This window comes from Saimiri boliviensis, chromosome 12, assembly GCF_048565385.1.
Source record: "Saimiri boliviensis isolate mSaiBol1 chromosome 12, mSaiBol1.pri, whole genome shotgun sequence".
NCBI lineage: Eukaryota > Metazoa > Chordata > Mammalia > Primates > Cebidae > Saimiri > Saimiri boliviensis.
In genome coordinates this window covers 26313190-26339570 of record NC_133460.1, presented here as the reverse complement: position 1 = coordinate 26339570, position 26381 = coordinate 26313190, and the positions used below count along the sequence as shown (strand labels likewise).

Here is a 26381-nt window from a genome sequence, read left to right as displayed (position 1 = left end):
CTTTCTCCTCAGGATTTTGATTATCCCAGATGGTCACGTGCATGCTTGAGACCATTTCTGGCATGAGCTCCATTCTTGGCTCAGCCTAGGTTACAGTCATGCATATCAGAGGCTGTGATGAGCAGGGCCATGAGTATTTGGGCTTATTGCTATGTGGGCCAGCCTACATTACCCTACATTAAAATGTATTTTCTAAGTGTCCCAGGTTGTTTTCACTCTCACAAGAGTTGGGAGGCGGGCCTGGCTTTTCCTTATTTTCCCCAGGAGCTAACAGAGTGGTGGTGCATTCATAAAGACGGTTCCCTAAGGAATCCCAGGCCTCACCTCCACTACAGCTGCTTCAGCGCAGGCCTTGGGGCTTTGGCTTGGCAAGACAGTGTCACCTAAGTGGATGCCCCTTCACACCTCCTGGCTTCCTGTGATGACTCCATGCCAACCATGCCAAGGCCTAAAACTCACCACCAAATCTGACAGCATCTGCTCTCTGCCTGAAGGAAGACAACGCACTCTGAGCAACAGGTTCACACTTGTTTTAGCTTCATTTAAACATATAAGCAATGATCCATTTTGAAAATTACTCATATATAGTTTCTATCATTGATGCTTTATAGTAAAAACAGATTGATGACCTTTCCCTAATTTCTATTTCACCAATATATGACTTGTTTCCCCTCATCTTTGGAAATGACAATGCATGATTAATGGACCGTGGATAAAGAATGAATGAGTGGCCACATCTTTTAAAGCTTACTATGGCAATAATGTCAATGTATCATCTCAAACAAGCACCAGCTACAAGTCATCCATTGCTTCCGGTTCTGAGCACAGCTTGGACGTTTGCTTCTAGAGATAACGGTGGAACAAGCTCTGCCTGGATGCTGTCCATAGCTTCCATGATTCCCCTGGACAGTGTTTTCAGTAGGAGGGGATAATCTGCAGGTCCCCATTCACACAACTTAGTGTGGATTCATGGAGTGATGACCACAGTTTGGGAAAGAGAGGCTGGACTCAATCTATAACATAACAGTGACTGGTTAGACTCTAACTGGGAGCTACCAGCTCTTAACAGCATGCGTTCTTCTTGGTAGAATGCCCCTGTATGATAACCCTAGGCTCTCCTTGGATTTAAGTGGGTGAGTTTGGGGGTGACTGGAGTTCATTTCCATTCTGCAGAGATCTAAGCGATCCAGGAAGATATTACTCCCTGGCCTGTTGCACTCTCCCCACCAACTCCTTGTCACGTGCCCCCTCTCCTTTCCATTTGGCACCCCCCAGGCCTCACTAACCCATAAGGCTCTTTGGGTAAATGAGGAGATCACCCTCTGCCCTCAAAACACTATACATCTGTCAAAACATTGTCAAGATAAACTAAAAATCCCTGTGATAATTACGATATAAATGATGTGCTAACCATGTATCCTCCCCTCCTAAAGAGATGCTCAGAAAGTTCTAGTGAGTGCTTCCAAATGGGTCTTTCTTCCTCAAAAGCTGCATGGGTTATTTACTGCCTTTGAGATCTAGCAGAGAGGGAGGAATGAGACACAGGTGTCATTCAGAGAGGGTGAATTTCCACTTTGTAAAGGCAGACAAGTTTGCTCCCAGAAAATCAATATCTGCTTCCAATTTGGACCCTTTCCAATAAACCATAAGCTCTCATGAGTCTTTGGAAACATTACTGTAGGGCTAAGTTGGTGAACAAGTATTTGCTTTTTACAGTTATTGCAATGAAAGCCTTAATAGTGAAGAAATGTTCATTTTGAAAATGCAGACTGGTTTTAGCATGAATGTCAACACAGAGCATTTGTGTAGCAATTTACAGTTTCTAGAACCTGGCAAGATTCATTATCCCATTTTACTCTCAAGAATTCTATGGAAAGTTAAGTCATCTTTACACAAACATGGAGTCTGAGGCCATTAGGGGATAAGAAAGTCAGCTAAGGTCACACGGCTATACAGAGAGCACAACTCATACCCCAGCTGTGTTTAAAATAGATAATTTATCATATATACATGGTCCACTACATAATCAAACAATTTCTATAGTGTGCAGTAAATGGCCACCCAGAGTGCAATCACACATTAAGAAATGTCCTCAGCAATGCAGTTGACGGGATGGTGCTTCCAGAATGGGTCCCCCGCCAGTGAGTCCAAGATTCCTGGGTGTCCCACAGGTCCACAGAGCAACTTCCCCATGCACCCCTGACCCCCATTCAAACCCATTAGAATTTACACACAAGGTTGTGATGGGCAAGGCACTTGGCAAGAGGAGGGTCTTCGGAACACACTTTCCAGCTCGGCGTGTATCTCCCACTCTCCTACCCTGAGGGCACCTGGCAGCAGACATCCTCTCACAGGAGTGGGTTCTGACTCAGAGGTGGCTGAGCTTGGCACACAGTGAAGAGGCCCACATGCTCCAGTTCGTCTACGATGGCCAGCACCTCTGCTCCTTTAGAAAAGGGTGAGTAAGCACTTCTTAGAGAGTCTGTTTCTCTGTCAGTACAGGTCCACCCTGCGGAAGGGATGGAAGCCCTCTAGAATGGTGTTCTTCTTGTCCTGTGGCCTCAGGGTCTCAGGTGGGCACCATGGCATTCAGAGACAGACCTTATACTTCTAGTCAGTCTGTCCCTCTGGAATGAATCCCCACGGTCAGTGCATCTATTTAAAACAAGAGATGCCATCTCAGGCGGTGCTGGCAATCAGCAGTTTGCTGATTGAAATGATCAGCAAACTGCAATGCCATCTGATCCTTGGAAAACCAACATATGGGCCATTTTACAGTTGGGTCCATAATGGTGTTTCCTCTAACTATATACTATGAGCTTGTATCATGGATACAGGAAGAGTAGAGACTAAAATTAAGATTTAAAAAATGATTTTAAAGAAAAACTGGGGGAAGAGGAGGGAAATGGGATGGGGTTTGGCTCAGCAGAAAATCTCCTTGGCTGGTCTCAGAATCAGAGTCCTTATGCTCAGGGCTCCGGCCCAGGCACATCTTGTCCTGGGAGATCTGTCCAAGGGCTGTGGCCCCTATTCTTTGCGGGAGAGCAGTCTTGTACCTATTTGAAGGCACCCAGAATGCCACTGAAAAGGGGCTCCCCACCACTCAGAAGGCACGAGTGAAAATACAGAAATAAGGGCTTTGTCTCCAAGGCTTCATAAATAACTGGGCGGCAGGTATTAAACAGAACCTCAGAGGAGGATGCGATGCTACAGTTTGTTCTCCTCAAAGAGAATCTGAGCGTAGACAGTGCTGGTGGGGGCGCCTTTGGCAGCCTGGTGGGGTTTGATCAGCTCCAGCTCAGCATAGGTTAAGTTTTCCTCAGCAATCTTTGGCTATAAGAGAAAAAGAACACAACACAATGTTAGCTGACCACAGAAGTTCTACATCACACATTCATTCATCAAGCATGCATGTTCATAGCATTTTGGGATTCAAAGAGGGATGAGTGGACAAGAAATTTAAGAGGTTACATAAAACCCAATAGCATAATTAATAAGATAGAGCTCACTGTCTTCCATAGAGCACTATGTCCTGCAGTGAGATCCTGTGATTTGTTTTCAGGCTGACATGAAACACTCACAAAAAATGACTCAACACAAGGCTAAAAGAAAACTTGACTGCTGAAGAGTAAAAATAATGTAACTATTATCAATGGTCTCTGATCAAAAGGGAAATACAAGGTGGAGACAGAAACAAAAGAATCCTAGCAATTAGTAACAAAACTAGAATACCACCACCCAGAAATTTTTGTAAATGGCTTAGTATAAAACTAAAATTTCAAAATATCTTGAAAATAATGCTAAGGAAAGTATTCCTTGCCAGAACCTAAAGCCTGCGTCTGAAGCAGTGCTAACAGAAAAACATAGCCTGAAATATTTATGCTAAACAACATGAATTAAGTGGGTCAAGCCTCCAACTCAAGGAGTTAGAAGAAGAGGAACAAAATAAAGAAAAGCAGAAGGAAAAACCTCATAGAAATAAACCCAGACTGTATAAATCATCAGTAAAACAGACAAACTGAAAAATAAATTAATCGAGATAAAAAGGGAAAAAGCATAAGTGAATAAAATATAAAATAAGACAAGAGACATAAACTAAATGAAGGAAGTTTACATTTTTTTAAGAAGATTCGTTTGCTGAATATATTGAAAAATCTTTTAAATACAGAATAAAATGCAGAATGTTCCAGAAAAATAGAAATTATAAACGTTAACTCTAGGAAATCAGACTGTTCCATCAAAAAAGGAAGGAAGAAAAGGAAGGAAGGAAGGGCAGTATCATTTATTAATACAAATTTTCAGTTAAATTTACTCAGAGATAATTAAGTACATTAAAAGATAATCATATTCAAGTTGATTTTTTTCCAGAAATGCAAAAATGGTTTGATATGAAAAAATATATTAACATAATTCATAATAGTAATAGATCAAAAGAGAAAAGCATATGATTATAGATGCTAGAAAGGTACTTTACTTAATAAAGTTAAAAACACACTTTTGTTTAAAACAATTTTTGAATGAATTAGGTTAGACATATATTTTCTTAATGTGATTAAGAAACATTGTTAAAATAAAGAATAATTGGCTATCCAAATCTAGTGATATTAAAAATTAAACCCTAACATTATTTTTCTATAAATGCTGTTGGGACATTTGGACAGCCATTTGAGAAAAAAGAAAATCTATCCTTATATCATTAACCTCAGGTTAATTCCAAGTGAATTAAAAATTTTAATGTAGAAAGTATGCCTATCAAACAACTAGAAAACAGATGGAGAGTTTTTTAAAAAAATAAATCTCCAACTATGGAAGTTATTTTGACATATGGCACAAAACCCAGGAGCAATGGAAAAAAGATGTATACATTTTCATGCTAATTATGGCAAAATAGTCTCTCAATAAAATCAAAGGACAACTAAAAAAAATGAGGAAAATATTTACTGCTCATATTAAAGGACTTTGCAGTTCAACAAAGATAATAACCAGGGTCCCACTAGCAAATTCAGCAAAGGACAACAGACAGGACCAGCAGTTCATGGGAAGGAAAAATGCAAGTGTCTCAGACACAGATGAAGTGATACTCACCCTCTCATTATCAGAAAACCAAGACTTAAAGTCACACTTAGACATCATTTGTTTGTCTTTCAAGTTGCCAAACATTAAAAACAAAAGGTTGACAAAACAAACAGGTCTCTCTTATACTAAGAGTGGGAGTCTTTCTTGGTACAAGCAGATAACTATAAACACTTAAATAGGTGTCCGTAGGAGATGCGGGTATTCGTATGATGCAATATAAGGTACAGTCTTTACGAATGAAGAAGGAAGTTATATATGTACTGCATATTTCACTATCATATCCCATGTAAATATGCATGTATGCAGGTACGTAAGTAAATAGGTGGGTACATATTTTACATACTCAGAAAATCCTGGGAACTCTTGGCACTCATTCAGAAAACAGAGAGCACACTACCATGGCTCTTTCTAGGGACGTAACCTGAGCAGCTGCAGGGAGACCCAGCTTTGACTGTGTGTATTTGTTGTTACCATTTGGATTTTGTAGTAGGCACACGTATTTACACAATGAATTAATCAATTTTAATCCATAATTAGAAAAATAAAAGTTGGTCATGAATGTATAGTCACACAGTTGTTTTCATTTAAGCAGCTCTGCTGTTTATAATCTGGGATGTTAGACCTAGGGATTTTTGGTTTTGGCTTTGGTTTGGTGTTGTTTGATTTCCTTTTTTGTTCAAAGTTTGTATGCCCCTTTCCTGGTTATCTGGTTTCCACTGCAAACAAGTAAACCATCTACATTCGATTGAAGTTTCTTAAAAAGAATGCCAAAAACAAAACACTTCTTTTCTTTTCAGGTGATGCACCCTAAAAGGCACAGAAAGTAATAGAAAAAGGGAGTTACAAAGACTTCCTTAAGCCAGCACCTCTGCTGGAGTTGATTGCCAAATGACCTAGACAAATTGTCTAGCAATTTTTCAATTTCAAAGTTAAGATCATTTATAGGGACAAGAGCCTTCTGCTTGCCTTTTGACACCAAAAGTCTTTACATTGCTTCCTAGTCATCCATATCTTGCAAGCGACAAAAACCCTGTTTACATTCTTGCCTTTTGGTTTAATTACATTTCCCATTATAATGATTCCATTTAGAAATGTCATGTGTCCTCAAATAAGCACACAAAACCCAACTCATGTAAATTTTAGCACCAAGATTTATGAAATCATATTGTCCAGGTGTTTTATTACATTACCTTGAAATTGCATTGTTTTCTAGTGTAGATTATCTGTTTATTCTTAAGTTATTCCATTACGTTTGGATATGAAAAATAACACTAGCTCTCTCAATACAGGTCACCAGGCTGGCTTGGCTGATGTGTTGTTTTCATACATTTTTATGATGTTCCTATAGTAAACATAATTTAATAAAGCCAAAGCACACTAAATAAATAATTGCATCTAGAAAAGCAATAAAAGCAAATAAAATTAGTACTTTCATAAGTGGAAAAGGTACTTCAATTACTGCTACAAGCAACAACCCACCATAAAATGTGTAGAATCATTTCCCTTATGCATATTTCTGGAATATAATAATTTGATTGAAGATATGAGGCAGCTCACAGGAGGCTCAGAACTGTGAAGTGTATAGTTTCCAAGATAAGATGCATAATATCACTACTTGGCATCTTTAAAAAACCTATTGTTTTTCTGGCATGCATACTTGACTATCACCATCAGCCATGTGCTTAATTACATTTCCCAGATTGTTTAACTGGAAATAAATTCCTAATGGCCAATGAAAGGGGCAAATATATATTCCTCATTGGTTTTCACCAAACTACCTTTCTTTACTGATGTTTCAGTGGAAGATTTAGGTGCATCTAAGGAGTAGCTTAGAGAAAATTTTGGGCACATCAGTAAGATGAGGTAAACTATAGAACTGGTGGTAAAACCAGGAGCCAGGAGCAGAAAGCAGTGGTTAAAGCAGGTGGGGCACAGCCTGATGAGGAGGCTGTTGCAAAGCCCCACCTTTATTTCAGATTATACAACTTTACTGTTATCTTTAGTAGACAAACCCAACCTGGATTTAAGCTAGGGAATCACTCCCAGAGTCCCTAAAAATGAATGAGGAAGCACTTCTGTTAATTTCCTGTTAGCCACTGGGCCTCAAAATGACTCTCTTAAAACTCCCACCCTACTCTGGGGGATGCAGGAAGTACAAAATGTTGTGGAGTGCTAGTCCAAATTGTGGAGCTGAGGATAGAAGCTTCAAGAGTGTTGAACTGCCTATTCACAAACACTCTTACTACTGTAAATTCCATTGCAAGCTTTACATTTATGTCCAGATGTTGTGTTCACTGGAAAACAGGCAGCAAGAGTTAACCAACTGCTGCTAGGAAGTCCTGGCAGAATCCTTTAGAAAGAGCCCCAGAATGTTCTAAATATGTGAGAAGCAACTTGGCCATTTCCTCTCTCCCACGACTGTTTGGTTTTACTTTATTTTCCCTTTCACTTAACCTGCAGAGACTCCTGGTCAGATTCTCTTTCTATTCCTCAGATAAAGACCTGGGATTTGTTGTATTCAGCAGCTTGGTATTTTTTGTGTCTCAGACCCCTTGCTTCATGAACCCTTAGTCTCACTTTTAGTATTAGAAAACCACCAGCCAAGTAAGTCTGGAGGGGGATTCCAGGAGCAAGAGGGGATGAAGAGTCAGATACAGGCAGGTATTCATGCGTCAGAGGAAGGCTGCGATAAAGGGAAATTCTTCTAGCTCTCAGTTCAATGAAAGTGTTCACGGAGGAGAGGCGAGGAGAGTGGCTGAGGCCATCGTCCTGGGGGTGACTGCAGTTCGTGGGTGCAAGAGGAATTTGGATCTAAGTTCAAATGTCGGCTGTGTGACCTTGGGCCAGTTCCATCACTAGAGCTCAGAGATAATGATGATCCCTTCCTTGTTGGACATTATGAGGATTGAAATGAGATCTATGTAACGTTCTGGCCTAGTGGCTACCCTATAAAAGGTGCTAAACATGTGTGTGCTGAACAAGTCAGTGTTTCAATGGCATCGCCTCCTCTCCAGAGTCAGCTGAAATAGCATGCATATGTGCACGTTCTGAATGCTTCGTAAGTTTACAAGAACTTTGTGAACTAAGTAGCCCTGGGTATCTTTTGGCGGGTAAGGCACGGAGTCTAGGAAATTAGTTGTTATGAACTGAATTACATTCCCCAGATTTCCTGTGTTGAAGCCCTAACACCCAAGACCTCAGAATGTGACTCTATTTGGAGGTGGGGATTTTTAAAAAGGTAATTAAGTTAAAATGAAGTCATTAGGGTGAGTCCTAATCCAATTTGACTGCTGTCCTTCTAAGAAGATGAGGACATACACACGCACAGTGGGAAGACCACATGAAGACATGGAGAAAGCGGCATCTGTAAGCCAAGTAGAGAGGGCTCAAACCAACCCTGCCAGTGCCTTGAGCTCAGACTTCCAGCTTCCACAACTGTGAGCGAAGAAAGTCTATTGTTTAAGCTGCCCTGACTGTGAGACTGTGGTATTTTGTTATGGCCACTCTAGCAAACGAATACATTAGTCAAGGTGAGGACAGAAGAGAATGGAAGAAGAGTAAATAGCCTTCCTGAAGGAGAGAGAAGATGAACTACAACTACCTGATGGGGTGGGAGGATCTGCGAGAGTAAGACATTTATGTCAGCAGCAGAGCACCCTCCCTGCTACATCCGAGGCAAGGCAGGGGACAAAGGTCTGATGCATTTACCCCTGGTTCAGTGAGGAGCAGGGCTGGAGGAGAGAGGCTCTAGGACTTCCTCACATAGTACCCTGCCTCACACATACCTCCCATCCGCAGCTGCCTCCCCTCCATGACCAGGCCTTGGCCTTGACCCTGGGCTGCAACAATCTAGCTGGGCTGCTGGCAGCCCATGCCTTCCTCTAGCTTTCTGGAAAGGGGGCAATGGGGACTCAGATGCTGCCATCCTGACTAGTATAAAGGGCACCTGGCTCCAGCAGGGGAGGGAGGCCACCCAGATGTGGCTGCCTCCATCTGGGCAATGCACCTGGCTGCCAGGTGACCTGCACATAGGCCAGCAGCAGGACATTCCTGTCCTCAGAACTGAACCCTGGGCCGGGACAGATCCTGCAGTCAGCTGAGCACACAGAGGCTGTGAGTGCTGAGAGTCAGCTGTAACAAGTCAGGTCATTTCTGCCCCCAAACACTGTGTGCCGCCTGCCATTCTGCAGCTCTCTCTGAAGCCATTTTTCTTTTATTGCCACGTTTCATGCTGGGGATTTAAGCAGAAACAAAATGGCACGCAGAAGCAGCCCCACCTCAGGAAGGGACTGGACTGAGGTTTTGACGTAGCGAGTAGAAGACACAAAAATACTACAGGAAAGGGCTTCTTGCCCAGGGAAGCGATCATACTACATCTACGTGCTTTGACTTCCCTGACTTCACTTCTTCCAGGGAAAAAGAAACTAGACCTTAAAACAGAGAGGCGACACGAATGAAAACCAAGGCCAACTTGCTCAAGGTGGTAGAGAAAACAGACCAAGGAGCCTAGTGTCTGTGCCACAGTGAACCCTGGGTCTCCAGGTTTAAGTGACTGAGGGTTGAAATTCACCCCATGCTCAGCTCTCCCAAGATATTCTGTGGGGGCAGAGCTGTTCTCACCATGATGGGGAGCTCTTCTATAATTTGTCTATTAAGATGGGTGCCTTTTTGTAACCTACCTAAAGGTGCCATGTAGATGGGCAGTGGCTCTGGCCTATGCCCAGATATCTTGTCCTAAAACACAAATAAAAATCAGTCTGTTTCAACATAAAGTGAAATACATAAAATAAGCCAAGGCTTTGGGAATCCACACTCCCAGGTCTAAGCAGAAGTGACCAGATGGTAGGAGATGGTGGCCTTTCATCTCTGGGTCATGCTCAGCCCTGGTGGCAGCCTGCTGCCTGCTGCCTTCCATGTGGAAAAAGAAGGCCCATTCCATGGTGGGACAGGATGGTGGGGCTCAGTTTGTGGGTGTTGACAGGGGCAGGGCTGAGCCAGAAGATTTACCCCTCACAGCAGAGGACCCCTCTGCTATCTGTCTCAAGGATGTTCCTGACCTCTCATTTGAATATTAGAGGTTCTCTAGCAATGAATTCTGCAAGTTATAAAACGCTGAGGTAAAGTGTTTCTTTACTTTGCACATCCTGTGGCTGCTGAAAGTACCAAGGGTTATGCTATGGATGCAAAAGAGCCATGTGACCTGCTCAGTCCCCCTTCCAGTCTCCTCCCTGAAACTTCCCTAACAGGGAAGGGGAGTACAGGTTTCTATTTAAGCTGATCCCCTCAGCATAAAACACCTGCCCATCATACAAACGGGCATTTTTGTATGGAAGGTATTTTACAACAAACTGATTATGATGATGAACTCATTCATTTATACGAGTAACATCTAAGAATGTTCTAGGCATGCACACTTCTGAGCTATGTTCTCAAATGTGCATCAGATCCCACATGCTGCAGGCATGTTCACCAACATGTGTCCACAGACTCAGCCCTAGGATTACAGCTCTATTCATGCTTCCTGCTGTGTCTCCAATGGCATAAAGGAGGTTTCTCAAAATTTTATTTGTTTTAAATGACATGGGGTAAAATGGACTTTTTAGGTGTCCAGATCTAAGAATTGTAACGCAGGTATAGATGTCTGTAACCACTGCCACAGTCAGCTCCATCACTCTGCAGTCCTACCTTCCTTCCAGCCCTGACCCCTGGCAACCACAGATCTGTTTTCTGCCACTGTGGTTTTGTCTCTTAGACAAAGTCATGTACAAAGAATCATACAGTGTAAACCTTCCAGGACTGGATTTTTTTTACTGAGCATAATTGCCTGAAGATTTATCCCAATTGTTGCAAGCAACGATTGTCTGCACCTCTCTGTTGGTGAAGAGTATTCCACATGTTGCAGCTAGCCATTCACTCACCTGGTGGACAACTTGTGGATTGTTCCAAGTCTTTAGTGGTTATAGAGCTGTTATAAATAGTCACATATAAGCTTTTGTGTGATGTTTTATTGCCTCTAGAGTAAATACCCAGGAGTGGATTTGCTAGGCCATCTGGCAAGTTATATTTAATTTTGTAAGAAACTGCCTATTTGTCCAAGGTGAACCATTTTGCCCTCCCACCTGCAAATCATGGGACTTTCCAATTGCTCCACATCCTTGTCAGCATTTATTTTTTTCTTTTAGACATTGTACTAAGTGATAGTGGCACAGTAATTACCTTTTCTTTATGCTTAAGAAACTTTCCAGTCCTAGACTTGAACTCAAGTGCTCCTGGATGGCTGCTGAGCCAGATTAAATTCTCACGTAGCACAGCTTCTTCTCAGAAGCATTAGGAAAGGATGATCACACAGACCGGGTTTACAATAGACTCTAGGCATCACATACTGAGTTTGCAAGTTTCAGAGCTTGCAATGGCCTGTCTAGCCTACTGTTCTGCCAAGGGTGAGATACTGTTAACAGCAGGTAGTAGCCTCTGCGCTGAATCTCCAGCCTCTAATGCAAGCCCCTCTTTTCCCCAGTTTGAGGGTGATGAGCACGGAAAGTACGTCCATGGGGAAAGAACTATCTGATTTGGCTAATGTGAGAAAAGTTAACCCCAAGAATTTCTGAGGTTGTGCACCTTTCTGGAATATAACACACTTTAAGCTCTTAATGGGTACTTTCTGAGTATTTCACTTTGTAGGTGTGTTCCATGATTCAAGCTGAAAGTTAACATTCTTGCTAAGAGCGAGAGAGAGGTTTAGCATTATCTTGTGCAGTCTCCTGCAAAACAACGCTTTTTCATGGAGATCACAGTTAGATGTGCAACTTGAATTAAGTCACAGAAATAAAAGAAAAATGCAATTGCAGCCTCTGCAAGTTCTCTCAATGTCAAAAGTTCAATTGGGTAATACCATTATCACAGCAACAGATCAATAACTGGGACATGGAATGTTTATGCTAATGTCACCGTAGAGTTTAAAAATGTGACTGCAGCTCCACAGAGCTGCACTATCAGGAATCTATTTACTCATGGGAGAATTACAAATTATCGGGGGCAGACTTCCTCTTCTCCCTGCAAGATAAGTGCTCATTTTTTATTCAGCAGAGCAACTGGTAAAACAAACTCTCCCCTAACAACAGCCACTGCACATATAACTGTGGCCACCAAGGAGCTTGAGGTTGCGCACTTGGAAAGCTCGATTTGACAGAGGGTCCTCGATGGGTCTCCATAGGACCCAACTCAGGAAAGAAAAGTATGTTGTGAACACTGTCAGTCCTACTATCATCAACATGCCTTGGATTTGAACTTGACTTCATCTCAAGTACCATGGGTGCTGATTGGCAAATTTATTTAAACATATTATGAAAAAAGAATATAGAGTTCTATGATGTACACTTTAAATAAAAATAAAGAAGGAAAAAAACAAACAAACAAAAAAAAAAACGCCTATGCAAGACAAAGGACGCAATCCAGAAGTGGCTTTGGGAGGTAGCAGAGTGTGGTAGATAAGAGTCAGTCCTTCTGAGAACCGAAGTCAGAAAATGCTTACTAATTTTCACTATCTTGCTCCATCCTCATGCCAGCCCTGTGAGGTGGGGCCAGTGATTATGGAGTCTGGATTACAGGTGCTGTCTGGATTCAGAGCCAGTCAGTCCTTCCCAGACGCTCATGGGCAGTCCCAGGCATTACAAGTGCATAGTCAGAGGCAGTGTGTGTGCTCTGATGTGAATGTCTTGTATCCGGGTGAGCAGACAGGCAGACAGCAGTCCCTTCCCAAGAAGTAAGCCTGGGAGGCCAACAGGGAAAATGGTGAAAATCCCTTGGCATGAATTGTTTGGGGTTTTGAAACAGCCCGATACCACTCAGTGGGCAGTGTGAGTTCCAGCTAAAGGGGAAGTTGTGGGAGAAGGGAGCTGGCCCCATCCTCATCAGAGGCAGGAGCCCTGGCTTGGTGTAGAGAAACAGAGGCCTTGAGGCCACAGAACCTAAGACTTCCCAAAGACAGACCCATGGAGCTGTCCCTGGTGGGAGAGGGTGATGGAGGGGAAGGAAAGAATCTCACTGGAACACCTCCAGGGGTCTCTGCATCCTTCCCCACAGCCTCACTCCCAGGTTCCCAGTGTATCTCTGACTGGTGTGGGACATAGGCCACAAGGCTGCAGGCTCTGCTTGGCCCAGGCTGTGCATGGGGTGGCAGCAGACCCCTGGGCAGAGCCGTCTGCTGGAGAGGTGAACATATGAGGCTGTGTGTCCAACAGGGTAGAACTGGAGATGTCCAGGGGGATTTTCAGAGATAACTATTACAGCCATCTCCCTGGAGTAGAGGCCACTGGTCCACTGGGACCTCCGGCTCTAGCAGCATAACTCATAGTTGATCTTCACTCTGAGGTGAGGGTTGGAATCCAGTTGCACTCCCAAATCCACAATTTGGCTGTGACTGCTAACGGGTATGCCTTGACCCAGGGTCCAGAGACATATAGGGCCTAGGCACTCTTGGAGGCACCAAACGCCCCACCTACTCTGCAGCTGCAGGTGCAAATGAGCCTTGAGATCATATTTGCCCAGATTCCCCCTCCATTCTACCTCTGCATGGTCACCCAGCGACTAAGGGCCAGTCACCCAGTGTGCTCTAGGACAGCAGTAGGACTGGAAACGTCTGGAGCTCAGGAGAGAAGTCTCGGATGGATATGAAGACATGCAAGTCCTCTACAGGTTTGCAGACACTTTGGGTTGGATTAATTCACTCAGAAATTATAAGCAGAGCAAATTCGCCTCAGGCCCTTGAGTCCAAAGAGTACACAGGATGTTCAGTAAAGTACATCCTCGGAATGGATCTGACATGACAGAAAGTCACCACCTAACTGCTCTGAAGACAGGCAGAGGTGACCCCCCTCGGGAACTTGCTAAGTCTGGCATAGAAATGTCTAAGGCCAAATATTTAATATTATTGGTTCAAGGTTCCACACGTTATCAGACAGATAGATGCCTGTAAATTTCACCAACATATGTTTTGGAAGCTAAAATATGATTCTAGACAGTGCTCTTGGGGAGAGTCCTAATACCTGGAACTTTCATAGCCTCACAGCAACCGCTCCATGGTCTAACATGTTCATTCATTTCCTCTCCCTGTGGACCACAGATATTTGAATTCCCAGCTGCCTTCCAAAGCACTGTTGCTGGCAGTACTATTTAAGAGGATGTTTTTGCTTAGAAAAAAGGGAGGCTTTGGTTATCTACTTCAACAGAGATGTTCATGCTGAGAATCTGCAAATATTCTGATCAAATGCAATCTTTAACACTCTCCTCGATCCATGTAACTGTGCAAGGGCCTACTTAAGAACGTGTGCACACAGAGACAGAAAGACTGCCATTTACTAGCTGTGTGACCTTAGGCAAGGGACTTAACCTCTTTGTTCCTCCATTTCCTTATCTACAAAGTGGGACTCATAATAGTAACTATCCTATAGGGTTATTTTATGAGGATTAAATGCATTAAAACGTAACGTACTTGGAAAAATACCTGGTAGACATATAGTAAATGCTATACAAGTGTTTGATTATTACTATTGATACTATTTGTATTATAGATGATGAGTAGGTATTGTTTAAACAGTCAGTTGCTTTGAAATATTTTGAGGTAGGAAGAAGAAGACACTTTGAGACATTTTGGAAAGTATTATGTGCTAAATGCTAATGAATGCCACTATGTCTTAGGCCAGGGTCAAACATATCTGGCTATTTTTTTAAGTAGGAAAGATAGTCCTTCTAAATAAGAAGTCAAACCATGCCACTCACTGCCCAGCACACAGTTCTCCAGTGGTTTCTCAACACATTTGAATCTGGAGTTCTTATCAGGATGTCAGGATGGATGAGGGTCCTGATCCTTCCTGACCTCGTCTCATGCCTTCCTCTGATCTTGGCTTACTCCACATGTCCTTGTTGCTGACCAGGGCTCCAGCCACATGGATCTCTGTGTGTTTCCTGGACACACCCTGGATGGCACCACTCATTCAGGGCCTACTTCAGGACCTTTTCCCAAGTTGTATTCTCAGCCCAGCCTGAGATGTTCTCCCCACAGAGCCATGTGCCTCGCTCCCTCATCCTCAGGCCTCTGCTCAACTGTGATGTCCTCGCCATCGAATGCAGCACCCACCCCTGGCTCCCCTTGCCCTGTCCTAATGCCCTCAGAGCACGTATCACTCCTTGGTATTGTAAGGTGTCATCCATTTGGTAACCTGTCTTCCTCCATTAAAGAATGTGACAATAGTACCTAATATTTACTTAGTACAACAACTAGTCTATGTGGAAGGTACATTTATTATCGTCCTCATTCAATATGTGCAGAGACGAAGGCGAAGAAGTGGCAAGCATGCAGCCAGCAGCTAATAAGCAGCAGGGCTGGTGTAGAGCCAGCCTCTGACCACACCAGTGGGCTCCCCTAAGGTGGTGACTCCATCCAGCTTATTCACTGCTGCATCCAGGGCCGCGTGGATAAATGTTGACAAGAGGCTTGCCAGCAAAGAAAGCTCTGATGTGAGCAGTATTTTCTGATTTTCATGTGTGAATAACCCTACTACAGCTAATTTCAGGGTGCCAATGTATCTGCCCTGTCCAGTGGATGGAGAGGCTCGAGGATGCTGTTGGCTGCAACTTCAGCTCCTAGAAAGACATCTGACTCAGGCAGCCATTTTTGAATGAATGAATGAAAACGACAAAATGAAAGAAAACCAGTCTGATTTGTCTTTTAGCACCCCCACGCTGATCTACCTGGCCCCAGGAATGTAGACAGGGACCTTCCTCTTGCCAATGAAACTCTTTTTTTCTTTTAGCTTCTCTAGGGGTTCCCTGACAACACTCTACCAAGAAGTAGAACACTTAGAGTCATCTAAAATCTCCACATGGCTTTTAACTTACTAGTTTAAAATATAGGTAGATGGTTGATCAATAAAGAGAGAGAGGATACCTTACATGGTGGAGGGTGTGAGAAAGTGGTCACTCTCATTCTTTTTGATTGGGGGAGAATAAAATAGGAAAATACTTTCAGAAGTTAATTGGGCAGACTCCAGTAAAATTAAAAATGAGGCTATACTTTCACATAATAATCCGACTTGTAAAAATCTCTCCTACAAAAATACTTAAAGTTACATGTGAAAAGATATTTACCAAAGCATCCATTCTAAGAGTGAAAAATTAGAACAACCTAAATGGTCAAGAAATGGAGACTGGTTAAAGAAATGACGATACTGCAACACTTTGCAGTCACTAAAGAATGAAGTAGATCTATACATACTGATGGAGAAAGATGTGCCTGAGATATTGTTAATGAGAAAACAATTCAACCTGTGAACATGGCGTAAAGAATTATTACCATTTTTAGAGAACTTGGCACACAGAAATGGATTTGTCATAATCTGTAGCCATGACCTATATTAACTGTGGGTGGACTGCATATATACACATTGGGAATATAAATATGGATCTACACTTGTATATACAAAAAAAATTAGAAGAATATAAGCCAAACTCCTGACAGAGACCATTTCGAGGAATAATTTCACTTTCTATTTTAACAAATGGAGATTCTGAATTGTCAGCCTACTTCTCTACCACTGTCCAATGAGGTCAAGAAAAACACCCTGACAACCCATAAACTCAGATTTTACTGAGTACTTTTGACAAAAGGCATCAGAGCTCAGAGTGTAGTGGGGAAGAACAGGGATCTGGGGCCAAGTGCCTGGTTGGAGCAGCTCTGCCACGTCCTAGTGGGGGATCTTGTATTAGTATTTACCTTCCTGTGCTTCCTCTAACTCATCTGTGAAATGGAGACAAGAAGAGTTGTCCCAAAGTTAAAGTGGTGCTTCTCCTGGTAAGCACTTTAACAGTGCCTGCATGTGGGAAGTGCCATGGAAGGGTGTGCATTATCATTATAATAATCATTACCACCACCATCACCATCACCATCATCTTCATCATCACCACCATCATGCCCATCACCATCACCACTATCATCATCAGCACCATGATCAATCACCATCATCATCACCATCATAATCATTGTCATCATCATTATCACCATTATTACCAACACCATCATCACTATCATCATCAATATTACATTATTACTATCACTGTCATCATCACCATTATCATTACCATTATCATCACCACCACCACCATCATCACCACTGTCATCACCATTACCATCACCATCATTACCATCACCATCATCACCACCACCATCACATTACCATCATCACTACCATCATCATTATTATCATTATCATTACCACCAGTCATCACCATCATCACCATTACCATCGCCATAATCATCACCATCACCATCATCAGTACCATCATCACTACCAACATCAGCATCACAGGAGTGTTAGGTCATAGATGTGATGTACAGGGCATAAACCAAGCATTAAAACCGAATGTAAACTAGCAGTAGGCATGCCTGCTCATTTGTTAAATTCATGTTGCATGCAATGTGGGCAATAGGGACCTATGACAGAACTCATAATTTGTATTCTTCATCTTTCTATGAATGCTCTCATGGTAAATTTTCGAGGCTGCATCTTACTGTCTTTCGGTGATCATGTGCTTGTTGGAAATTCATAAATTTAATTTTAAGAATTTATAATAATAAATTAGAACTGATTCAGGCTAGGTAAAAAGATCCCCTTAAATGCACCATCAGTTTGTTGTAAAGTCAGAATTTCACATAGAGATTTTCTTCCTAATATTTTGGGTGCCTAGCTTGATGTTACAGATATGTTGATGATGTTTTTCTTTCTTTCCAAAATGACACTTCATTTCTAGTATTCTCCATGTGAAATTGAAAAAGTCTTTTAATAACTCTGAAGTACTCTGTGCTCAAAACTGAAGTTTTAAATGAAATAGGCTTAAAAAATGTGAGTAGAAATGATATTGTTTCATGAGATTTCAAAAATAAAACGCAGAGAAAAAGTTTTTAAAATATTTCCCAGCAGTGCAATGATCTCAGAAATGAAGTGCCCAATAATGGCAGCAAATCAGCCATGCTGAGATGGAAAACAAGCTACCGCTCTGCAGGGAGGGACAGTCCCTGCAGGCACATGGGGACAGCCTGCCCTAGAGTGGAGCCCCACCATGACGCCTGGGAGCAGGGTGGGCTGCACAACCAAGAAAGACCACCCATGGGCTGGCCTGCTGGATGTGCAGACCTGCCTCCTGCCCAGGTGACCCTCCAGCCCAGCGCATCTCCCTGCACCTGCTCACCTTGCTCAGGTGGCTCCCAGGCTCATGCTCCTGCCTCTCTCACACTTTGCCCCTGCCTGTCAGCGCTCAACAATTATTGGGGAATGAATAAGTAGAAGACTGGAAAAGCAATGTGAATGAATCAATGATGCATTAAATAGGAGAAAAACATGGTCCTGAGGGGGCCAATTCCAAAGTCACCTTCCTTCTCAAAGCACAAAGCTACTACCGTACTAGAAGAAAGTGGGGCCAACTCTGTTGGTAACAAATTTGCAGTAGGATTCCTTTTGTCTCCCAAAAGGGGGTCCTAATGAGAGCTCAAGGAGCTACCCAGTCTCAAAACATTTCTTGAGGCCAGGTGCAGTGGCTCACACCTGTAATCCTAGCACTTTGGGAGACCAAGGTGAGAGGATCGCTTGAGGCCAGGAGTTTGAGACCAGTGGGGACACATAGAGAGACTCCAGCTCTACCAAAAAAAAAAAAAAAAAAGAAAAAAGCTAGGTATGGTGGCATATGCCTGTGGTCCCAGCTACTGGGGAGGATGAGGCAGGAGGATCAGTTGAGTCCAGGAGTTTGAGGCTGCAGTGAGCTATGATTGCCACCACTCCAGCCTGGGCAACAGAGCAAGACCCTGTCTCAAAAAAAAAAAAAAAAAAAAGACCTTGAAAGTAACTGTGTCACTTAGCCCTTCAACAAAATTGGAGCCCCAGTGAATTTCTATTGGTCTCTGACATGGATGAGAAGCACATGACCTGGTTCTTGCCAGGCAAGTGTTGGCAGGAGCAAGTAGTAGAGGTGCCTTGGCGCTAACTGCATGGCATGCAGGGAAACAACAGCCCTGGGTCAAGGCTAACAGACTTCCCGAAACAGGATATTCTCACTTCCACTGTGGGCGAGGTATGATCTGGATCACATCCAGCTTACCGAAGGCAGAGATATCTGCTCTCTCTAGACTGGAGGAATCCATGAAAGCAAATGACTTCTGTTTTCTGCACGCCCATCCCTTCTGAAGCCTCACATCCGTTCTTCCCTCCAGCCGACATACATAACTCCCGGAGACAATAATGGGCTGTGCATGTGTACCGAGGGGAGCATAGAATTTTTATCTCTGCAAAAATGGTACTAGCATGGTACAAGCAAAGTTTGTATTTTTTTCCCAAGGCTTTTACTTGGGGCAATATATTGTACATGTGGTTGTGGCTTTTTTTCTTCTTTTTAATTTTAAATCTAGATTATGAACATATTTTATGCAGGTTAATATATCCTTTTCATGTAAAATTTAACTGAAACCAGTTCTAGCACATTAACGACAACAAGAGAAATTCTCTGGCTTATTATAAACATCCTTCAAGAAACCTGAAATGTGTGTCCTCTGGAAATAATTTTGCTGGGATTTGGGTTATTATTAAAATCCTCTCAGAATTCTATCACTGCTTTCTAATGTGCTTCAAAGCCCTTTTCTGCTACTGATCAGAGACAAATTCTTTTTCATCTCTGGCAGCACATTCTCAATAGTGAAAACTGGGGCTGGGGAAGAAACTTCTTCCCAACATCAGCAGATGTGAAACAGGGCAGGGCGTCTCAGTCCTGGGCTAGCCACCCTGTGGTTTCCAACAGCGCTGTGGAGAGGCAGGTTCCTACAGCAGGGTCCCTCTGAACTAGGATGAATGAACTACTTCCTTTCTGTCCATTTTGAGCACTTTAATCTTCGGGTTTCTGTGAGAAGTGGGAGGCTTACTGTGGACCGTAAGCTTGAGGGAATCACAGGCAAGTCTTGGTCACCTGGCCAAGTGCTACCCTAGGAGATCACGGGGCAAGGCTTCATACACCTGGCTGACACATGGATGAGCTGTTCAAGAAAAGTTTGCAGGAATTAGGGAGAGTCACAAGGACTTTTAGAATTCTCATATTTAGTTTTCTTTTTGTTGACAAATAAGACAACCCCCTTTCGCCCCAGGGGGCTGACTTCTCTGGAGGAGGGTGGTAGCGACTCTGGATCCTGACAGCATTAACCTTACCACAGGTGGCTACTTAGTTTGAAAAATTACTCAGAGCCACGCTTCTCAAACTATACTGTTTATCATATTCATCTGGGACCTTGTTAATTGCAGGTTCCACTTCAGCAGATCTGAGTCAGGGCTGGAGATTCTACTTTTCCAAAAAGCTTCCAGGTGGCGCCTGGCCTCCTGGCCCACACTTGGAGCAGGGAGAACTCAGACTAAGCTCCAACCACAGATCTTCCCACGTAAATATATTCATCATTCACTCTATATATTTTGGTCAAAGCCACACTCTGGTGATTCCAGGTTCCCTGCTGAGGACATCATTAGGGGTAGAAAGCCAGTTCCGATGAAAATTTAAAGCTTCTGGGAATCAAGGGATACAATTAACAGAATGAAAAGTCACTACAGAACAGGTGAGAATTTTGGCAAATCATGTAATTGATGTGGAATTAAAATTCACAATATATAAATAACTCCTACAATTCAACAACAACAAAAAAATCAAACAACCTGATTTTTGTATTTTAATGGGCAATGGATTTGAATAGCCATTTCTCCAAAGACAGACAAATGGCCAACAAGAACATAAAAAGATCACTTATTAGGGAAATGCAAATCAAAACCACAATGAGATACCACCTCATACCCCTTAGGATAGCTACTATCAAAAAAAAAAAAAAAAAAAAAAAAAAAGAACAAAGAGAAACTAACAAGCATTGGTAAGGACATGAAGAAATTAAAACCCTGTGCACTGTTTGTAGGAATGTAAAATGGTGCAGCTGTTTTGGAAAACAGCACAGCAGTTTCTTAAAAAACGAAAACTACCATTACCATCTGATCCAGCAATCCCCCTTCTGGGTATATAACCAAAAGAATTAAAAGCAAGAACTCAAAACAGGTATTTGTAAACCATGGTCATGGCAGCATTAGTCACAACAGTCAAAAGATGGAAGCAACTCCATTGCCCATCAAGGGATAAATGGCTACAAAAAATGTGGTATATACACACAATAGAATTTTATTAGACCTTAAGACGAAGGAAAATTCTCACACACACAATGTGGATGAATAAGTACATTATGCTAAGCAAAATAAGACAGTCACAGAAGAGACAAATACTGCATGATTCCACTTCTATGAGGTCGCTAAAGCAGTCAAATTCAGAGACAGAAAGTAAAATGGTGGAAACCAGGGGCTGGGTGGACAGGGGTCGGGGGTGTTTCTTGAGTACAGAGTTTCCATTTTGCAAGATGAAAAGAGAGTTGGAGATTGACCACACCACAGTGGGAATGTGTTTAACATAACTGAACTGTAGGCTTAACAATGATGAAGATCATATGTTTGCTGTTACGTGTATTTTACCACGATTTAACGTCTGGATGGGAATGCCATGGGCTAAGGCAGAATATCCTATGCACACTGAGGTGTGAGGCAGGCCATAGGCTCTGTGTGAGCCGTGGTGGATTTGAGGTGCCCATGGGCCCTCAAGGGGAGTGTCTGGTCAACAGTCAGAAGGGTTAGTCTGGAATTGGCTTGAGGACCCCAAGGGCTGCAGAGATGGCTACTGCGCCTGTGAATGTATTCAAGGAAAAAGCCTAAGAAGCCAAGACTCTAGGGCAGTGGAGGAGGGGGAGGCAGCCTGACCACTTGGGGAAGAGAAACAGCCAGGGCCAAAAGCCGTCAGCCAGCAGGGGCCCAGGCCCCCAGGCCTCTCAGGACTACCTGCAAGTACAAAGGCGGGTAGACCACGAGGGAGCAGCCACGACAGAGGAACTGACAAGTGCCCCAAGGGCTGTCTATGAGCAGATCACTCAGGCAAACAGGTGCAACTCACTCAGATGCCTGGACCAACCTAGATGCAGAAATGGGGGCCAGAGGGGAGGAGGCCTCAAAAAGAAGGTGGTGAGTGAGCCACATCTTAGAGCTGAGCAGCAGCTCTGTGGGAGAATGAGGCAGGTGTAGGTGAGGACAGAGGACCTAGACCACTTGGGATCTCAGCAGGATGAGGGTCCCAGGTGGGGTGGACTGAGGGAGCACAGGCAGATTATGACAAGGGCCACCTGCCACTCACAGGAAGCCACCTCATCCTGGAGGCGAGAGGGAGCCATTTACACAGGGAAATGACATGAATGAAGCTGTGTTTTAGAAAAACCCCCCGGCAGCCATGCAGAGGATGGATCAGAGTGGGGAGACAGGATGCAATCGCTCCCCTGGGAATCGTGCAGTGAATAAGCCTGTGGCGCTCCTGGTTTTCTATGCCTTTTGTCTCTGACTGAAAGAGATCATTTTCTCCCTAGAGAACAGGGGTGGCCTGACCACCTCTGCTACTCTAGGGCTGAATGATGGAGACAGGGGACTTGCAGGTGAGGTGTGGAGGAGGGCATGGTTGGTGATGAGGCGTGAAAGAGCCTATCCAAGTTCATTCGACTCCAAGGCCGGCGCTCGCCACTCTCAGTTAATGTTGGGATGCTGATTGCCCTCCTCCCCCACTCAGGTAACAGTCCTGTGTCCTGCAGCTGTTTTTCCTTTAACTCGGAAGTTTTGCTTCCACATCACAGAAAAGGTTTCTTCTTTCCTCTACTCAGCCTCTGAATCAATAACTGACTAAAAGCAATAAAAATAAATCAAATGCACTTCTGGCTTTCTCCTTGTCTTCTGAAACAAGGAAGCAATGACAGCTTTTCCCGGAAGTGTGTTGTGACTCAGCTCCACGACTTCCAAAGCTTTGATGCAGGGCATTTAGCTCCTAGGGCCCCAGGAGGCTTCAAGGAATGCTTGGGCCAATGCCCCAATTTAAAGGGAAACCACAGGTGCATCTGCTTCAGAGCACCCGGAATTTCGTGAAAGCACTCCCTCACTCCAAAGGGGATGAGGAGCACTGATATTTGGGAACTATAAATGTTTATTAGACAAATTGGCCACAAAAGAGGCTGTGTGATCCACGTGGCCTCATTATCTGATTAGAAGAACTTTGAAAGCAGGTTGTTGTGTTTGGTTGTTTTGTTTAGGAAAAAAAATGGAAAAGCAGTTTTGATACCTTGATTTTAAAATGTCTAAAATGCCTTTCTCGCTTTCTTCTTTTTTTTTTTTTTTGAAAAGGAGTCTCACTCTGTTGCCAAGGCTGAAGTGCAATGGTGAGATCTTGGCTCACTGCAACCTCCATCTCCTGGGTTCAAGTGATTCTCCTGCCTCAGCCTCCTGAGTAGCTGGAATTACAGGCACATGCCACCATGCCCAGCTAATTTTTTTTGGTCATTTTTGCAGAGATGAGACTTCACCACGTTGACCAGGCTAGTCTCAAACTCCTGACCTCAGGGGATCTGCCTTCCTTGGCCTCCCAAAATTCTGGAATTACAGGCATGAGCCAAGGCACCCGACCTCACCTTTTTCTTCTTTTGTCCTATCATTTTTAAAAAACTTCTCACTACTGTTAATGTCTAGTGTACACTCTTCTTTCAAAATGCAATGCTGTCCTGAAAACCTAAGAAAAGAGTCCCACTTGTTAATGCCTTGGGGACTGCAGACATAAAAATAAGTGCTTTTCACCCAGTCTATAAATGACCTAATGCGGCAGGTGGCACACAACAGGCGCCCACCCCGCCAGCCTTCCCACTTCTTGTCAATGAGTCAGTGGGGGTGCGAGATTGGCTTCTAGACAGAGGGGCTGGGGAGCTTTGTGGCCTAGGACCCCAGCAGGAAGCACTGTGTTATAGAGATTACGGCAACATGGAACCATTACAGAATTATACACCTAAACTGATACCAGGCCCCCCAAAATAAGATGTCTCCAAGTTATTTTCTAAATTATCCACTAACTTTGTGTGAGTCAACAGGTGACTATCGACTTTTGTTTGAGCTACCATCAAAACTTATTGATCTAAGAGATAAATATCGACCAAACTGAGACTGAGGTCAATGCTGGCCTACTGGGAAAATCCGTCTTGATATTCACCAAAACCTGCAGATGCTAGGCATGATATTTTTGACTCTAAACTACTAGTCAGACAGAGACTCAGCTGAGGTCAGCTCTTTTCTTTATGGTAAATTGTTATAGGTGTAAACTAGTTTCCAAATTAATCTTATTTCTGGAAAATGTGGTATAAAAACTTTCAATTTCTTCATATTTTAAATGATCAAGGGAAAACCTGTTATTTAAGCGTTGTTATTGAGAATACTTCCATAAAATAAAGAATCCTTCTGAAATGCATATAACCTCCCCAATCAATTTTCTGTGAAGATGGAGAATTTCCTGTGATGAGTCCCCACCCAGAGGAGCACATCAGCTCAAACACACAATCAACAACAAAAAACTCATAGTCAGGACCAGGGCTATATTTGAAACCTCTATTGAATCTGATACTTTTATAAGTTGCAAAAATTGCTTAAGACAGCATTTTGCACCCAAGAGGTGCACAAAGGATTTTCACGTTTAATGGATAAACGAGAGGTGGGTCCCCCCAGGCTATGCACTAGGGAAAGTTGTTTCCTGAAGACACGACATTATACCTTATGGGTATGGATCATGTTTCTTAAACTGAGTGTTGTTTGTTCTCACATGCAAAGCTTGTAGGGGGCAATGGGAAAATCTTATTATGAGAATTAAATACAATGACATGCAAAAAGCACTTTTTTGATCTATCCTTGGGATGTATGAACGAAACTTCAATGTACAGCTGTTTTTGTTATTAGCAGAGGTAAGAGACTGGATTAGAATCAATATATCCTGAGCAACTTGGGGAGCACATAAGGTGGGGAAATTCAGTGTAGTCACTGTGTAGTCACTCTTGAGGTTGTTGATGAATATCAGAATTGGAAAAAAATCTCTTTAAAAAGCCACATACACAAACATGCACACCCAGATGTGCAGTGCTGCACACAGTCTAGAGGACAGTGAACTCAGCCTGTCTATCTGCAGGAGATTGAATGTCATGGGTGAGAACTGGGACGCTCCAAGGCCAAGCGAAATGTATTGTTTTAGCCTTTATGCTCCACAGTTTCCAAATCCCACTGAATGCCAGTGGTTTATTAAAATAAGCCAAAAGGCCAGCTGCTGCATTTAAGAACCATATGGTATAGGCAACACAGTAGATTGATGAGGAATTTTTTGATGACCTGAACCAAATGGAACCCACTATATGAAAAGTCTGCTAGAACTCACAGTTCACTGCAGGCAAAAGAAGACTCCTTTAAAGAACAGGCGAAGGCAGAGTAACAAGGACAGGAGCAAGACTAAGCCACACAGGCATAGATAATCATGCACAGAGAGCAGCCAGGCCCAGACTCCGCACTGAGGCAAAGCTTCCAATGCCCTGGTAAAAACCTTAGATTTTGGAATAAGCTCTGACTGCAACCCACAAGCTGTGTGACTTCAGGTAAGTCACCCATCTCTCACTTTACTGACTCTCAGAGGCTCATGTACCCAACTATGGTTGTAGAATTACAGAACCTATTCAACAGGGCTGGTGTGCAAAATCATAAACAAATATCCATCGCATGAAACACATTTCTAAACATGAAGAATATAGCTGGAACCACAGAGGACAAGCTCTCTGCCTTCATGGATCTTGTAGCCTGGTAGAAGAGATGGATGATTAATCAATATAATCATGAAATATGTCAGGGTGGTGGTGTTCTATTTAGGTTATCAGGATAGGTCCTTCATTACATGACGTTTGATCAGAGACCACAGAGGGTGAGTAATACGCCATGGGCAGATCCTAGGGAGGACGTTCCAGGAAGAGGAAAGAGTGGGAACATGGGCCGTGCCACAGGAACATGCTTGGTATATTTAAGGATTAGCAAGGAGGCCAGTGTGGCTGAAGGGAAATGAGAGAGAGGGATGGTGGTAAAAATTATGCCAAAGAAGCAATGGAGGGTAGATCTTCTGGGCTGCACTCTCCAATGTGTAGCCACTAGCCAAATGCGTTTACTCAGCACTAGAACTGTGGCTGTGAATTAAGATGTGCAGTAAGTCTCATGTAGACACTGGATTCTGAAAACTTGGCACAATAAAAATAATAGAAAATATTTAATAATTGATCTATTCATTACATGTTTAAATTAATATTTTTGGTAAGTTAA

The 26381-nt window shown here is 43.0% G+C and overlaps 1 protein-coding gene across 1 annotated transcript in view; it reads right to left on the bottom strand.

Moving 5' to 3' along the window:
* Positions 1-1978: 1978 nt before the first annotated feature.
* Positions 1979-26381, bottom strand: part of VSTM4 (V-set and transmembrane domain containing 4) — an 89901-nt gene continuing 65498 nt past the window's right edge. The window contains exon 8 of the mRNA XM_039478102.2: positions 1979-3333. Within this exon, the coding sequence (XP_039334036.1) occupies positions 3208-3333 (126 nt within the window). The 3' untranslated portion in view covers positions 1979-3207. The remainder of the gene's footprint in view (positions 3334-26381) is intronic.